Here is a 16,285-nt window from a genome sequence, read left to right as displayed (position 1 = left end):
TAGCTATCTTTAAAACAATCTGCAACAATTTTATATAACAAGTATTTATATTCTGGGGCTTCAGCTTGAGGTGTAATGCAGTGAGGTGACAGATGAACGCCATTTTTTTGTTGCAAAACTTCATTTCGTGCAAGTGGTAAGTCTGCATTTCTGGATGCTGATTGGACAGAAAACGGGATGTAACTCTAGTCAGTTTATGGTGAAACATGTGTCACAATGGAAAAAAACCAAGACAGATTATGTTTGGTTCCCTGTGAATTCCATCTTGTGAAACGCTCCTAGCATTGGGTAATCATCTTAAAATACCACATTTAAAACAAAACAAAACAAAACAAAAAAACATTTTTTTAAATGGTACATCCTTTTATTTCTAACCAATCAAGCTGCGTTTTTACTGTTCTGCATCTCTACATCACTGGATTCTATGCATGAGGATCCGTTCTACACTGTAGCGGGCTGCCAGTCAAAGACCAACGCTTCCTGCAAGCCTATCTTCACATCCTGACTAAGCACGGCTATGAGGGTTATGTGCTACTTCCTGTCAAAAGTTTAACTTTTGCTCCACCTCATTTGCACGGTACAAGTCAGTATTTATTTCATAAAATGTAAGAAAGCTGTAAATCCCGCTTCATTCATCTAAACGGTTCTGCTAGATATTAGCATGCTGCAGGGGCAGTGACCGCTGCAGATGCAATATATTCAGCTCAAGGTCCAAAGCAATCATGTTTTAGTTTTTTAACCTTCAGCACTGTTGACCTGCACTTAAATTGCATCTGACGCGTTTAGGGGTGTGATCAGCAGTGATTTGTCAGATGTGTCATTGCTGGCCTCAACTCAAAGTCGGCAGTAAACCCACCAACCATGGCTAAGCGTGTGTATGGGTACGTGTTCTTATGGTTTCTAATACACACAGATGTAAAGAAAAGCCCTCTAAATGAGAACAGGTGTAGGATTTGGGATTTGGATCAATATTTGGATTAGAGTTTTGGTTGGAGGTCAACCAACGACTGTGGTTCTCATAAGTATATTAGAAGAAGCTTTTTAGACGCACAAAGTCGACAGAGGCCACTCATCCAAATGAATGTCCTTCAACGTCACAGACCATCTGTGTGTGTGTGTGTGTGTTGTCTGAACTGGCTGCACGAATTTGAGACAAAGTTCTTTGGTCTCATTCGCCATCTGTGTGTGTCTTTGTGTTAGTGTGTGTGTGTATGCATGTGTGAACAGTTTCACCATCTCATCGTGTCCTTTTAATCACTTGGCTTATTAGCAGCTGCCAAGCATTTACATCTCTCTACACACACACACACACACACACAAAACTCACACACTTGCTCGGATCACATGGTACAGTGCTGATCAAACAAACAGATGCGTCCTCCTCCATGATGTCATTTATTCTGCTTATCTGCCGACCTTGGCTGACCTCATTTAGTTTGTTAAAATTTGTGGCTGATCCTTCAAAATATCTATATATCTATATATAATAATTTTAATTAATTAAGTTTTTTTATTTACTAAATCCAGAAAATATTTCATCGTCTAGATAAGGAAGAGACCCTTTTTCACTGCAGACGTTTTGACTGGTGACAGCAGCAGTGGAATTAATAACATTAATGATTTACATAAGGCTCCCAGTCAGCCATGACGGTGAACAGAACATGTATAGTAGACTGAATGCAGCCACGATTAAAAGGATTTGCTTGTCTTTATAAGACACAACAAAATGGCTGCTGCGACTCTTTGGAGGAGGCGAATCAGTTTCACGAACCACTAAAATAGATTGTTTTATAAACTGATAAACTGATCAATAATAACATACCACTAAAGACCGGTATATTCTACAAGTGTTGAGCTTACGTCTCCTTCTTTATTTCCCTGCTGAACACACGCTACAGTGAAAACTCATTCTGGCTCGGTCCAGGAAGACGTGAGAATTTGGGATCCTGCGAGATTTCCGTGGTTGCCTAGAGACGCAGACCGTGGCCCACCTATCGTTCAGTGTGGTTTCTCTATATTTACTCAGTCATTCAATATGTGCTCATTCATGGATGGTAAGGCTAACAAATCAGTGTTTATAGTTGGAAACGGCTCTCATAGGTAGGTGTGTTCCCTGAAGATCTCAGGATCAAATCACAGTTGGCAAACAATCACACTGAGTTGACTTTGCATTTTCTCCTCATTATTCCTTCTGACACTCTGGCTCTTGTTGCACTCTGCTTGAACCTAACAAATCAGTAATAACTGACTTAATGCATCTATCCTGTGCTCATCTCTTTCAGTTTAATCCGAACACCAGCGCTGCTGTCTTTCTTTCCTTCAAGTTTTTTCTACTGAACCGGCGTCTTCCTTCTTGGTCGATTTGGAAGACGGCTTACACGCACGACAAGATTTGGAAACTGTATCGCAACAGATCATGCAACGGGCACCATCTCATGTGATCTGATGAGGAAGTGGATGTAAACAAAATGGGAGACCGTGGTGGTGAAACAGCTTGCCATAGCGTTGCGACACTAATAAAAAGCAACAAAAGCAGAAGGCTAAACAGATGTGGAAGATAGACTGGTTGGGGAGATGCGTTGAAAACTCTTTGCCGGTTCCTCACCAAAACTTGGAGGCGAGATTTTAACTGGCAGTTTTAATGTCCGTCCACAGTTAAGCTAACATTAGCATAGAGGACTAGAATGTTTACCGCTGCTTTAGAACACATTCAGCTGCCCCTGGCCCTCGTAGGCACAGTTCTCTCACTGGCCATTGACAAAGCACAGACCTAATCATCCAGAATTCAAATCCTACATATCCGTCATGTCTGACATTGATCTAGGCGGCTCCAGTGAGAGTACTAGCAGCTAAACTAGATCTGTAAACACCTCACTTCACCATTATATTGCCAGGTTGGGCGAATCAGGTAGGTGAATAGGCACACACAGTCTGAGCCCAGCTTTGATCCCACCTACGCAGCTATGATTAGCGTGGTTGCTTTCAATGAGCACAATATAAAACCATTTGCAGTCCTCGACAATTTGGAGGTGTGGGCCGCGATTCAGATGTCTGGAAACAGGCTAATCCTATTTATTTCTCTTCCTATCCGTTTCTCAGATCCATCATGCTATACAAGCACAGCAAAGCTACGCATTTACTCAGTACACTGTCAAAGTGGTGTAAACATGAGTCGCCATTTTTCCTTCTGCTTCGTCCACGAACCACTTCTGTTTCTCCGCCTCCCTTTACATGCATTAATTATTTTATTTTTGCCGTCACTCCTCTATCACCCCTCCACTATTTACTCCTCTCCTCCGTCTCACTCTTTTCCATCTGCTTCATCCTCCCTTCCTTCCAAAACCATCTCTTCTTTGCCGCGACCCCACCTTTTTCGCTGTATTTTTTTTTTTTTTAATCACAACCTCACCCTGCCTTTATTTCGCTCCCCCTTTCCCTTGTCTTTATCAATCCATCTGTCGGCTCCTCAGATCTCGCTGCTCTGCTTCTTTTCTTTCTCCCTCTCTCCCCCGGTCGTCTCTCTGATGTGTTTCGCTGTTGCCGTAGCAACGTGTGAACCGGGACACTCTGTACGCCGTCTCATATGTGCGTGTGTGTGTGCTTATATGTGTCTGAGAGACGGCAAGAGGATAATGTGTCTGAAATGAAGGAAGGCGGTGTTTGTATATGTGCAAGTGAGAACAGCAGCACCGGTAAATAATTTAATCAAGATCATAAAACAATAAACCTTCTTAATTATGAAAGTACTGGGCAAAATTCATTAACGCCACACAGAATTACACAGGGATTCATGTGCGTCTGATGAGTGCTTGAGTGCTGCAAAAGAAAAAAAAAATATGATGGAGAAAATACAACAAAGGGGGCAGATCATAGAGGATGAAAAAGAATGCAGGTGTGTCGAACGAAAAATAAGTAATTTAATAGAAAAAAAAAAAAATCAGTGAAGACGTCCAAGAACCCTGTGTGTGCTTTCTAGAAAGGTTTTCACGGGAGAAAAGGTGAGAGCTGGAGAAGGTTGAAGCAGAATAGAGGCCTCAGTGTGTTGGTGTACCAGTGCGGGCCTGGTTGCCAGGTAACGGCTGCAGGGTAAAGTCTGATTGGAGGAGAGTCTGGTGTGACTCAGCCTTATGTTGCACAGCCATTCCTCTGTGAAAAACAACAGAGGTCTGGAAAAATTCAAAACCTTTGGTCGAAAGGAAAAAAAAAAAAAAACAAGACCGCTGCAACCGGCATTATGCTCATCAGTATAATGAGTGAGGCATCGCTAGGGCGGGGCGGTGGGTGGAGCTATAGTCACTGATGTGGGTGGAGCCGAGGACGACAACGAACAAAAATGTGTAGTTCACGATGCAAATAGTATTTTGTATATAAATGTGTGTTTTTATATGAAAAGATAATGTTTTTTTCCCATGCAGGGGAAATAATTGCTCCCTTTAGATATTGTCATCTTTAAACATTTGCACTTGTACATCCAGACAGCAACAGCGTACATTGTGTCTGTATGTATGGTGGCGTAGAGTGTACGTATGCAAGTCCAATAGTTGCTCCATTTATGGTCGCCACTACCCCCTAAGGACTCCAAATCTGCCAAAGCTGCTTTAGATTCACCAGCTAGTTGTCCTCAGCAGGTAGTGTACAATGAGTTTTTAAGTAATTAACAGTGACATCAGAAATTGTCTTTGTCATTTCAGGACTGACATTAGGTTAGCACAAACTGAATGGTGCCTGGATGGTGTCTATGGTGCCATAAACTTATCATGAATGGCCCAAAGAGAGGGCTACATACCAGTGAAGATGGGGCAGAGCTTCTCCCAGCAGGTGATGCCGCCCTCGGAGGTGAACTGACCAAGAGAGACCTCCAGGAAGAAGACTGGCAGACCTCCACCAAACAGGAAAATGAAGTAGGGGATGAGAAACGCACCTAGACGGGGGAAGGGGAAGTGGAGTTAAAACAAAGGCATGAAAACATAATCCATGGGAATTTTAAGCAGAACAATCCCTGTTCATGGGTTGAAGTATTTCTAAGGCTTACCTCCACCATTCTTATAGCAGAGATACGGGAAACGCCAGACATTCCCTAAACCAACAAAGCCGCCAGCCACTGACAGAACAAAGTCCAACTTGCTGGCCCACTTCTCCCGCTGGGGGTGTTTACCCTCTGCCTCATCTTCAGGCCGGGTGCCGGGGCTCTTACCAGGAGATGGCTTCAGAGTGTCCTTATGGAAGTCCTTCAGGCACTGAAGTTTCTCTTTTTGAGCCATTCTGTAGAGAAAGGAGACAGACAGTGGATCAGGTTAAGATTGATCTAAAAACCAGGAGCTGACTCTGAGGCTGGATATGCGAGAAGGAGTGGTGACAACACAGCTGCTTTGAAGCCATTCCCACCGCGGTGTTCAGTTGAGTCCTGGTTAGACTGAAAGTGTTTAATAAGCTTGAAAGCTCGCCAACTCCCAACGGTCCTGAGACCTGGTTTTAACATTCCACCTTGAGTAATCCATCACAATTATTCAGCTTTAGGTACCTCTGGATCAAAGCTGGTCTTGAGCCAGAACTAAGATTCATCGACAGTCTCACACCTGTACCATTAGAGTATTTTAACACCTGCTGTCCCTAATGTATCACCACGTTTTTATCAGGACCAGAAACAGCACTGTTTGCTGTATGTGCATCATGACCCTAGGACTTGGGGAGACGACGCATACTTGAGCAACAAGCTGTTAAGTCGGCTGAAAAAAACATGACTGGGAGGTTCATCTGATTATATCAATGTCCTCAGGGTACAACGTAACCCGCAAAACCAGAAACCCAACTGAAAATAATTCATTACAAAGTACATTTCATGTTCTCCCGGGATAGTGAGACAGAAGAGATCAGAGATATACTGAATACCTGTTCACAGATGGCATCAGGGAAGGGTTGTGTTTCATCGTGCAAGTGACTCAAACTGCGCTTTGGATTCTTTCTCATCATAGCCCGTTATCATACCTTTCATTTATCGGGAAATGAGGAAGTGAAAAACATGCTAAGCCTTACCCCAATGCATCAACGCTAGTAGTGTGCCTTCATGTGATTAGAGCTAATACCAACTGGAAATGGCTGCTGCGATTACTTGGGGAAAATCCAAGGTAATCAAAATAAGACGTTCAGAGTCACAAAGACACTCAATGTGGGTGGAACGGAGTTAAAGCCATTTTCCGTTTAAGGAACCTGCCCCGTGAAAGCTACGGCTAAACCAAACCCAGAAACGCACTTTTAAATCAACTTCTCATGGTTTACAGTACTCGGACACAGACAGAAAAACGAAACTCTAGTTGGTTCCTATCTTCTTCTTCCTCCTCCTCCTGCCCTCCCTCCTTCCTCATTAAAGCTGTTCAACGCGGCCGCGATTGGTCTGACTTCTCAACAGCAAGGCGATCAGAGCAAATGACACAACCCTAGCTGTAAATTTCCACCCGACAATGACCATGAGAGAGACAGTCCGGGAGAGGCAGACATACTTCGTAGTCAGCAGATGTCTGTCACTGTGGAAAATGTCTTTATCTGACTCAATCTGCCTTTTCTCTCTCTCCCTTTGTCCCCCTCCGTGCTCACGTCACCTCATAACTTTGTGATTGCATCTATCTACAGCCTGTCTGCCATAGTATGTTTGAAGTACTGCATTGTACTGTGCACCTAGTACTAGTGTACAGTACACGTACACGGTTTGCCTTCATGACTAACTTTCTATACACAGTCAATAATGAGACTAAGAGGAAACTGGAAGCACTTGCTCTGTGTCTGTACATGATTATTCCCTGCTTGAAAAGACAATGAACTCCATTATCTCTAGTGACTAACTGTTAACAGCGCTGATACGACTTCCATTTTATAAAATGGATTTACATATTAAAGAGATAGCGCGCACTGTCGCACAGTAGAGTTAGTTAGAGTTGCTGGCAGTTTGACAGAATTCATTTCAACTTTCACGGGTTGTAAAGGCTCAACATCCTGTTTCTTGTTTGAAATAATGCTGAACTTTGGAAGGTCGTCTCTGTGATGCATCGCCAGCGATGACTCTATGTTGGCACTGGCCTTGCTAACGACCGCTCCTTACGTCATTAAATGTGGCATTAAAAAAAAGAAAAAGAGAGAGCGAGAACGTCACTGGCTTTTAATCTGAGCGGATCTCACATTGCCTTGAGCTTCGCCAGAGGACTGTCCGTATATTGACTGAAAGGGACAAAAAAATAAATAAATAAATAAATAAAAAAGATATTCGGCTGCTTTTGAACTTCCTATATGAGTTGTAATTTTCCATGTAGCCTAATTTTAGCTGTTGTTTCAAAGTCATGTGCGCTGCGACAGACAGGATTTTGTTCCAAGTTGTGTTTTAGTCCCCGTTTCATACTCAACAGAAACTGTAAAATATGTGAATGAGAACTTCTTTATTTGGAATTCATTAGCATTAAATTATTATTATGTGGCAACATAGAAGTAAACCAATGCAACCACACGTCTAAACCCGCCAGGACCCCTCTTGCTCAGTCCCTTACACACGTCTTTTTTCAGCATTTTCAGTATTATCGAGCATGTGGACACCAGCACCACCTTCCCTCGGAATGCAGACAGACACTGTCGCCCCCTAGGAAGTGAGTGATGATGTGCGAAATGGGGCATCTGAGCTACTTTATGTACAAACCTGAAGCCGGTTAAATGTGACGTTCTGTGGCGATCGTGAGCAGTCCAAAAAAAAAAAAAAACTCATGAAGTCTGAAAGATCCACAGGCAAGAAGATTTCAAGACTGGACGTCGGATGAGTAATGTTCACATTCCCATGAAAGTCGAAGCTGGCTTCATAAATTCTCAGACAACAGAAGTGGTGATATTTTTAGCAGGACATGTTGCTTTTGCCCCCAGAGAGCTGGACCGGTCGTGGGAACCACAATGAATCGTCGGACGATTTTAATGCTCACGCCGAAAGCTGGAAGTGAAACAGAGACCTGTTGTCTGGTGCTCTACGTCCGTGAGGTTGTGCTATCACCAGACCCCAGACTCCCATCTTCCATACAGTGACTTCAGAACCCAGGAAGCACCATACACACACTACTTCCTTCACTCCCTCAACCACTTACATAACACACTCTCCTATTTTAAGACCATGTACATTTCCACTGGGCTGACCGCCTATTAAATCCCCCAATCTCCCCCTCCTCCTCCTCCGCGCAGCATTTCTTTCACTCTTCATTTGCTCCACATTCATTCACTTCTTCTCCTCATCTCCTTTCTCCAACTTCACTCTCCTCCCTCCATGGTTTCGTGTCAGTGTTGTGTGTTTCATTGTTGCAGATGCACTATTTGGGTGATGAGTTTATGAACATTAGACAGAATCGTTGGATTCAAGCCCCTTTGGGTCCGACTGGATGCTTTATAAACCAACTGTTCTTCCAAACAGTTTGCACAATAAATGTAGTTCCGTTAATTACAAAATGTCCTCTTTCTTCCTCCTTCGCCATCTTCTTTTTCATCAACCCCCCCTCCTCCCTGCATCACATGTTCCTCCTTGTCCCATCTGGTTTTTCTTCATCATCATCTGTCCCTCATGTTTTCAACTCTGATATATTTAGTTCCTTCTTCCATCTCTATTTTTCTTATCGTCCAACGCCTCATTCTACTTCTTCCACTCCTCTTCCGTTTCTGTTTACGCGTCCTTTTCTTCGTGTGTCACTTATTCTTTAATCAGCTCCTTCTCGTTGTCTCTCCTCCTCTTTCTCCGCAAGGTTGCTTCTTTTTCACCATATCGATTACACTTCCCTTCCTCCCGTGTTCTGGTTTCTCCTCCATCGTTTAGCTTCCCTCTTCCCCCTTACACATGCGATGCTCCTTCTTGTCTCTTTCAGTCTACCTCACTTTGCCTCTCCTCATTCTCCTCCGTCTAATCGGCCTCCTGGTCCCTTTTGTCTCAAGCTTTCATTTTAGAGAAATAAAAACTCTGTCGCAGAAGAGTTGGCAAGCGAAGCAAGGGAAAATGGGAGGAGGGGCTGGGGAAAAAGAGAAGAAACAATAGGGAAAATGGGTGTATTAGGGGAACAAAGAGTGAAAGTGGTTAAAAATTAACTGAGAAAGAAAAGGTTGTTTAAAAAAAAAAAAAAAGAGAGAGACCGGGACAAAAAGGAAACGGGGCGCCAGAGAAGGTGACAAAGTGTGAAAGTACAACGCGCATGAAGATAACGCTGCACTGCTTTTCTCTGAAGGTGACGAAGAGTTCATCGCAAAGGGCAGGCATGTGAAGGACACAAACTGTGAGACAACAGGAAGAACCCTCTGTGTCTAGAGACCATTTTGACAGTTTGATGCTATATAAATAACACTGAAAACTGAAACCTCGTATCACAGATGTCTACCGAACCCTGCTGAACTAGACAATCAAAACAGAAAATACACAAGCGCCAGCAAGTCTGAGTCATGAATACTTAAAACACCAATAACAAACTAGTCTAATTCACCAGAAAACACAACTTGTTTTTTTTTTGTTACTTTTTTGTTGCAGTACCCTTTTTGCAGCTACAGGGTGCAAGTGCATACTGCGTACTGGAGTATTATGATTGAAGTTCATGCTATATTTCACAAAGAAAGCCTTTTTTTTTAACACAGATTTTACGGTCAGAGAGAGAGTAGTGAAAACAACTGATGCCAGGATATGAAAACAATGCTAACAAAACACCTGAAGCAAGGACAAAACACAGCAGACGTCACTGTGCGAACAGATTAGCGGGAGATGTTTAGCGTCTAATGTGTCACATGCAAAGATAACAGCACTGCTTTCTCATTTGTTGACATACCACCTTTAAAATTGACTCATTGCGATCTGATAGCAGACACCCCTTACCGTTATCCATCAAACTAACTGCATAACCCCCCCACCCCCCTTTGCACAAGTACTGTTCATGCATTGAGATGTGCTTACCACAATTAACCAGAGATGGTTTTCTCATGTATTCTCATCCATGTATTAAGATTACGTGTGGTCACATTAACTGTGTACTCTGTGGTAATATACCCATAGATCTATTGGAAGACGACAACAGGTGCAAAAAACCTTACTCTAACCTCGAATTAACAACCTTGTATTGTTAAAAGGCCTAAAACTGATGTTCGGATATGTGGTTAAACTGCACATGTATGTAGTAGGGGTCGCACCGACTAGTCGACTCTACTGCCGAGCCATGACGCTGTACGCAGGAAGTCGACTAGTCGCCGATCATGTGACAATAACAACATGGACGCCTCGGAGAAGACGGGTCAAGAGCCCGCAGGTCACTGCAGCAAATATGCTAACGCCAGCAGAGTAACGGCCCAAATCCTCTCACGACACGCAATTAACAAATTCACCAAATGTTAACTACTGTCAAGTGCTATGTCAAGTACTATTAAATGTTATGGATGGTGCTGATTTATATAAGGTAAACATACACAGCGCATAGTTTTAATAAGCAAATCTGTTTACGCTCAGTTGTGTTCTCTTGATTGCACACATTTTTTCTTTTGTTTTTGTTTTTTTTTTGCAGAACGAGAGCCGCATATTAGAAGCGCCAGACTGACGGTGTTTACGGTGTTTAGTCTACGGCCGAGAGTAGCAGGTATTCGAGCTTCTGTAAACTTGCAGAAAATCCCACATGGCTCTTTTTGAGTGAGACGCTACAATGTGTATTTAAGTCAAGGACATTTATTTCACTGTTGCAAAGCACAACCTTCTACTTCTGCGTGACATCATTAACTAGCCCGCGTCGACTCCACTCTCACCGCACATCAGCCGACTTTAAAAAGGCACAGAGTGTCAGGATCTTCCTGCTGATGCCTCTGCTGATGGTCTGTTACACTTCGTCAGTCGAGCTGCATCAAACCGACTGACTTCCAACAATGCATGAAAATGTGCATGTGGCTCCAAACTGAAAAAATGACGGATGATTCTTTTAACAACGTCACGTCTCACTCGGCCGCTGGGTGTTAATCACCATCTTGACTGCTCTCACCTACAGCTGCCAAGGTAAATATAACATTTTAAAGAGGTCATCCGTTTTATTAGGTGGTCAAACGACAACACAATTATACAAAATCATACAAGATTAATGGGGCGGCTCGCATGACAATGAGGACATTAACATGAATCTATGTGGGTCAGTGGTTCACGCTGTTTAATATGTAAAGGAGCAGCGGAGGTTCGGCAAGAGCTGAGGTCAAGAACACACTGTGATAAAAGTTTGAAGGCAGCAGCTCCTCCGTGATGTTTCCAGTCACGCCCCGCCTTGCTCAGTTTTCATTTAGATAAACTGCTCAGGGAATCCTGTCGTGTCTGTGGCTGAGATTTCACCAACACACACTCTCCGCTAACCTCAGGTTACTGCCTTAATAAATCATTTAACAGCAACAAGCGTGTTGTTAGCCAAGGGGCTTTCAGCGCTACTGTGACAGACTGTCAGCAAGACAAACAGCCATTACTCCGAAACAAAAAAAAACAAAATCCAATTTATTTTTGCTTACATGCTGTAAATGTCTATTTCGTACAACACTGCAATTATGAAATACAGCCAGTCAATGAAAGCTGTTTCGTTTATAACCATGCAGCTCCCAATGTATCCCTTGGTCGCCCTACGGCAAAGGGATGGGGGCTGAGTTGGGGTGATATTTATCCATAGTCACTGTATTACTATCTACAGTACATGGTGGTAGCAGATCAGAAGCCTATGGTTGGCTGTGTTTTCTCTAAGGCTGCCAATACTCCTTTGCAGAAAATAGTCACTGGTCTACCACTGCCATGATTGGTTAGGACTGTGTGACTGTGGTGTGTAAACATGTTACCTTGGACCTAAATTAATGCGTTAAACATTGAAAGTCACACAGTGGTAGACCGGCTATGCACAAGAAAACGACATAACTGCTTCATTTCCTCACTGAAAATGTAAAGTGGTTAGAGGACTCTAAATATAGAAAGCATTTAAAAAGACGTTTTGCTGCTGGTCACATCCACAGCAACTGAAGTGGTGAACTCTACCTACTTATTTCACCAAAAGTGGGGGCATGCCGACCACCAACATCAATTCAACGAGTAATACACTGACGATGCATAAATACGTAGCCCCACTTCAATGAAACTCCGTGGGAGTGTTCTGACATGTGTATACAGGACTTAGCCCATCACTGATTGATCACACGGTTCTAATCCGTTCCCATCAGCTTTGTTAGACGGGAAGACGCATTCAAGTCCAGGCATGTGCCTAGATATTAGTCAGTAACTTGGCAAAAAAATAAATAAACACACACACACACGCACACACAGATACAGGGCATCATTAGTCATATGTGACATGCGTCTCTGGATGTGGCAACTCTGGTGTGATCCAGAGCTGGCAGCGACAGGTTCAAAGGACTCACATCAGCTCGACAAGGACTCCACAGCAGCCAAGATTAGATTAAACTCATACAACAGCTCACACACACAAGCAAGCAAGCAACCAACGCTGGACGGCGGTTTATCTGCCAGTCAGTGTCATCCAGCTCCGACACAATGGAGGCTCAAAGAGCCAAGTGAAACAGCTCCAAAAAGGTCACCTTATCAGGCTAATGTTACAGAATCTGCACTGCAACACCAAACGTCCCCAGAACTAATGTGTCGGCGGTTGATAACGATGTTGTGCTTGTTTTGGCTCCTAACCAAGTTTTCACACATCTTCGCAGATCTGTCAATGTGTAATTTCAATTTTTGCTTTTTCTGCATCTCTGCTCTGAAACAACAGCCGCTTCAGGTTCACTACACTCTGACAACTCGTGGTAATTTTCCAACAAAGAAACTGACCCAAAATGGAGCCAGGCCAACTCCATGCAAAAAAATAATAAATAAATAATAAAATAATCTTTTACAAGACATGTGGGAGCAACATACGAACTGAAAGGACACTAACAGACTCAAGGATTTACAGCCTCCTAACCAGTAAATGAAACTGTATTCAGAGAGAAAAAGAAAAAACATAAAATGAAATAAAAGAGAAAAAAATGATAGCATGCGTTTGTTATTTCAGTTGTTCTTTATGGTTGACTTACTTTTCATGTGTAGCTAACAAATAAGGAGCCAATGATGGCATATACATTATGTAAGTCTGGGAGGCAAGCGTTTAACAGCCACACCTCACACGGTGCTAAGAACACACTGACGCTGTCTTTATTTGCAAGATTTTTCAAAAGACGGCATTATAAAATACCATTTATTTGCTTTTTTCTAAATACTCTAAATACACGCACGCGTGCTGCGTTCGTGATAATGAGGGGCCAAAAAGACGAAATTAAACAAAGAGGAAGCGAGACAAAGGTAGAGCGGCAGAGAGAGGGAGGTAGAGAGACACAGACGAGAGAGAGAGCGAGAGAGAGAGAGACTCGTGCTGAGGAGAAACAGCGCAGGATGCTTTTCGAGCGACATGCGAGCATCTCCGCCTCTCACCCGCTCCGAGCGCCTCACTTCCCCTTTCGTTAACAGTTCAGCAACGGAATTAAAACGGAATTGAAAAAACGAGGCACACAAAAACAAACCTAAAGCGTTTCTTTCTTTTTTTTTTTTTTTTTTAAAAATGGATTTAAATGTAAAAAGGACAATACCACAAAAAAATAGAGTAATTATGTACGATAATAATGCAAAAGGAGACATCCAGTCGAACGCAGTTCCTAAAACTGACGAGCAAGAAAAAAAAAAAAAAAAAAAAAAAAAACGAGCACATGGCAACAATGAATTAAACATTAAAAAAATATCCGTTGGACTTATCTGATGCACACGTGTGAGAATAATGTGTACTTAACAAACGAGGAAGGCACATAGCGGATTAATAGAAATGGATGAACCGTAGAAATAAAACATCGAGGGTTTAATTGGAAGGAACGAATCCACCAGCGATTCTTCCTGAGCGCACGAACCACTGTTCGGCGAGAGGAGAACAGCCTTTGCCACCCAAATCTAACACATCGCATCTTCCAACAGCAAGCTTCACCAGGAAATGCATTCCGGCCTTTATCACGCATCAAACAACAAACAAACAAAGTGCCAATTACATATTAAATACACAGAAACTTTTCTTAATTTCTAGTTTAGGGTTGCAAAATAAAAAGCCACAGATGTTCCCATTCAGGCACAACACATTAAGAAATAGCGGGTATAAAACCTTCTAAATACATTCTATTTATTTTTGTTTGTTTTTTTAAAAAAACAAATCAGAAGAAAATGAATGAAAGCAGCTCAGTCATCCTTCACGGACACGTTTTTACAGCTAGGTGTGCAAAGATGATGTGGGTTGTTTTTTTGTTTTTTTCCTTTACCTGCTGCGTGGATGTGATCTTGTGTGATATTTTGTCCTTTTAATGTCCTCTGAGCGCGATGTCTTGTCCGTGTCCTCCTGTGTCTGTGAGAGCGAGTGAGGGTTGGACGCGTCGGTAGCCTATATTTTACCCTATTTATAAGCTTCTCTCTGACCTTTGAAAAACGACAAGAGGCATCGGCAATGGAAAATCACCGGCCTGCCTCCTCACAGAGCAACAGGAGAGCTGTGTGTCTGATGCCTTCACGGTCCGCCGTTAGCGTCGTTTTTTTTTTAATAGGTGCGCGGTTACAGCGCGAGCACAACAGTCAGAAAGTGAAATTTAAGGTGTGGTGTTTTTTTCCGGCAGCGTGTGACAGTGGATTATTAATGACCGTTATTAAGGTTTCATTTTATTAACATTATTATTATTATTTTGGACAGTGAAGATTGGTGCATATAGTGAAAGAAAATGGAAATAAATATAAAAAAAATAGAGCTAAAAGATGCACTCGTAATACGAAGATTATAAAGTATATTATTTTATATAAACACATCCTTGTATTATAACAGGGCTGGTTGTAGCCTGTTAGTCTTTCTTTTAACAGCTTACGTTTTCCGGGTAAAATGAAAATAAAAATAATGGCGTTACTGCATCCGTGCGTTTTTTCAGCAATAACATGTTTCTTTAAAAAAAAAAAAAAAAGAAAGACGATGCATGTATTTCAGTTACAAACACTTCAATAAGCACTATTGAAATCCAGTTTTCTAACAAGGGGCGAGAATTTACGAGGGTCGCCTGAATGTATCATTAAGGAGCATTAAAGTGGCAGTCCCCCCCACCCCCCAGCCCCCAACACACCCACCCATTAGTTGGTAGCTATCTTAACCGGCTCTCACGAGCACGTGCTTAGATGGTCAAGCGCGCTCCTGACTCCCCCCACCCCCCCACCCCCCCTTATGCGCGCGACCGTGAACATGCACGTGGAGGCAGAAACACAGGCACACAGTGTGCAAGTTGTCTTTGCCATTTTTTTCCAGTCATCTTTTAGCAATAGGATTACACAAAGGCAGTCTTTAACAGCGACTTTATGAAACCCAGCTGTTTCTCTTATTCTATACATAATGAGTTCCTTTCTGTTATCCATTAAAAACACATGGTCTCTCAGCTCACATTAGTATTCCTGTACAGACTGTAACTGTGCTGCTAAATGAATATTACTTAATGATTCTTGGTGGTATTAATGATGGTTGTTGGTGGACTGTTGCTCGTTACAGCAGCTTATCCCAAAACCATCGTTCCGTTTCATTACTAAGCGCCGACATACTGTATGTTTACACATAAGCGACCGTACTATCCAGTCGCTGCAACGATTACCTGCTGAAACCACTTTCACACTGGGCAAAAAAAACTTCACTAAGACCCACTATCTAGTCCCACTAAAGTCAAAAATCTGGTGCGGCTATTGTCTTTAGTGGGACAGGGTGCAATCGGCATTCATTCCCGTGTCAAACGCTGCGGTCACGGGTGTTTATCGGATCAAGGCCTAATGGGCAGTGATGGAAACATGGCAGCTGTGTGGACACGCTAATTTTAGCTCCCTTTTTCTGGCGCAAAGCTATGACGTACATCAATGCTCAGGCCAGTGATGCATAAATAACTGGGCAACAATATTTATTGTTGTATTTTTGTTGCTCTTTGCATTCAACAAGGTGTGCTGCATGACTGCGAGATGAGGGATTACATCGCGCACAAAGGAAATAATAGTCAGCAATACTAAAAAAAAAAGCTACCGTCTACACTTTTCCAGACTTTTTGTGACTTAAAATGTGGCACGTCAGAAATACAATAAGAAAGACAACTTTTCTACAGGAAATAGGCAAGGAGTCCGTTCAGAGGTCAAAAATAAATTGCATCTACGCTCTAACTGTGACATAACCATGAATGTTTGTGCACAAGGAGCTTGAAGTGG

General features: G+C 42.6%; 1 protein-coding gene across 1 annotated transcript in view; it reads right to left on the bottom strand.

Moving 5' to 3' along the window:
- Window positions 1-14,535, bottom strand: part of LOC125006656 (sodium- and chloride-dependent taurine transporter-like) — a 28,284-nt gene extending 13,749 nt beyond the window's left edge. The window contains exons 1-3 of the mRNA XM_047582907.1: window positions 14,335-14,535; window positions 5,033-5,262; window positions 4,787-4,921 (exon numbers count right to left, since the gene is read on the bottom strand). Of these exons, the coding sequence (XP_047438863.1) occupies window positions 4,787-4,921; window positions 5,033-5,261 (364 nt within the window). The 5' untranslated portion in view covers window position 5,262; window positions 14,335-14,535. The remainder of the gene's footprint in view (window positions 1-4,786; window positions 4,922-5,032; window positions 5,263-14,334) is intronic.
- Window positions 14,536-16,285: the final 1,750 nt, after the last annotated feature.

The sequence above is a fragment of the Mugil cephalus genome, chromosome 4 (assembly GCF_022458985.1).
Source record: "Mugil cephalus isolate CIBA_MC_2020 chromosome 4, CIBA_Mcephalus_1.1, whole genome shotgun sequence".
NCBI classification, from domain to species: Eukaryota; Metazoa; Chordata; class Actinopteri; order Mugiliformes; family Mugilidae; genus Mugil; species Mugil cephalus.
The sequence above is the reverse complement of the archived record's forward strand: the minus strand, read 5'-3'. Positions and strand labels throughout refer to the sequence as shown.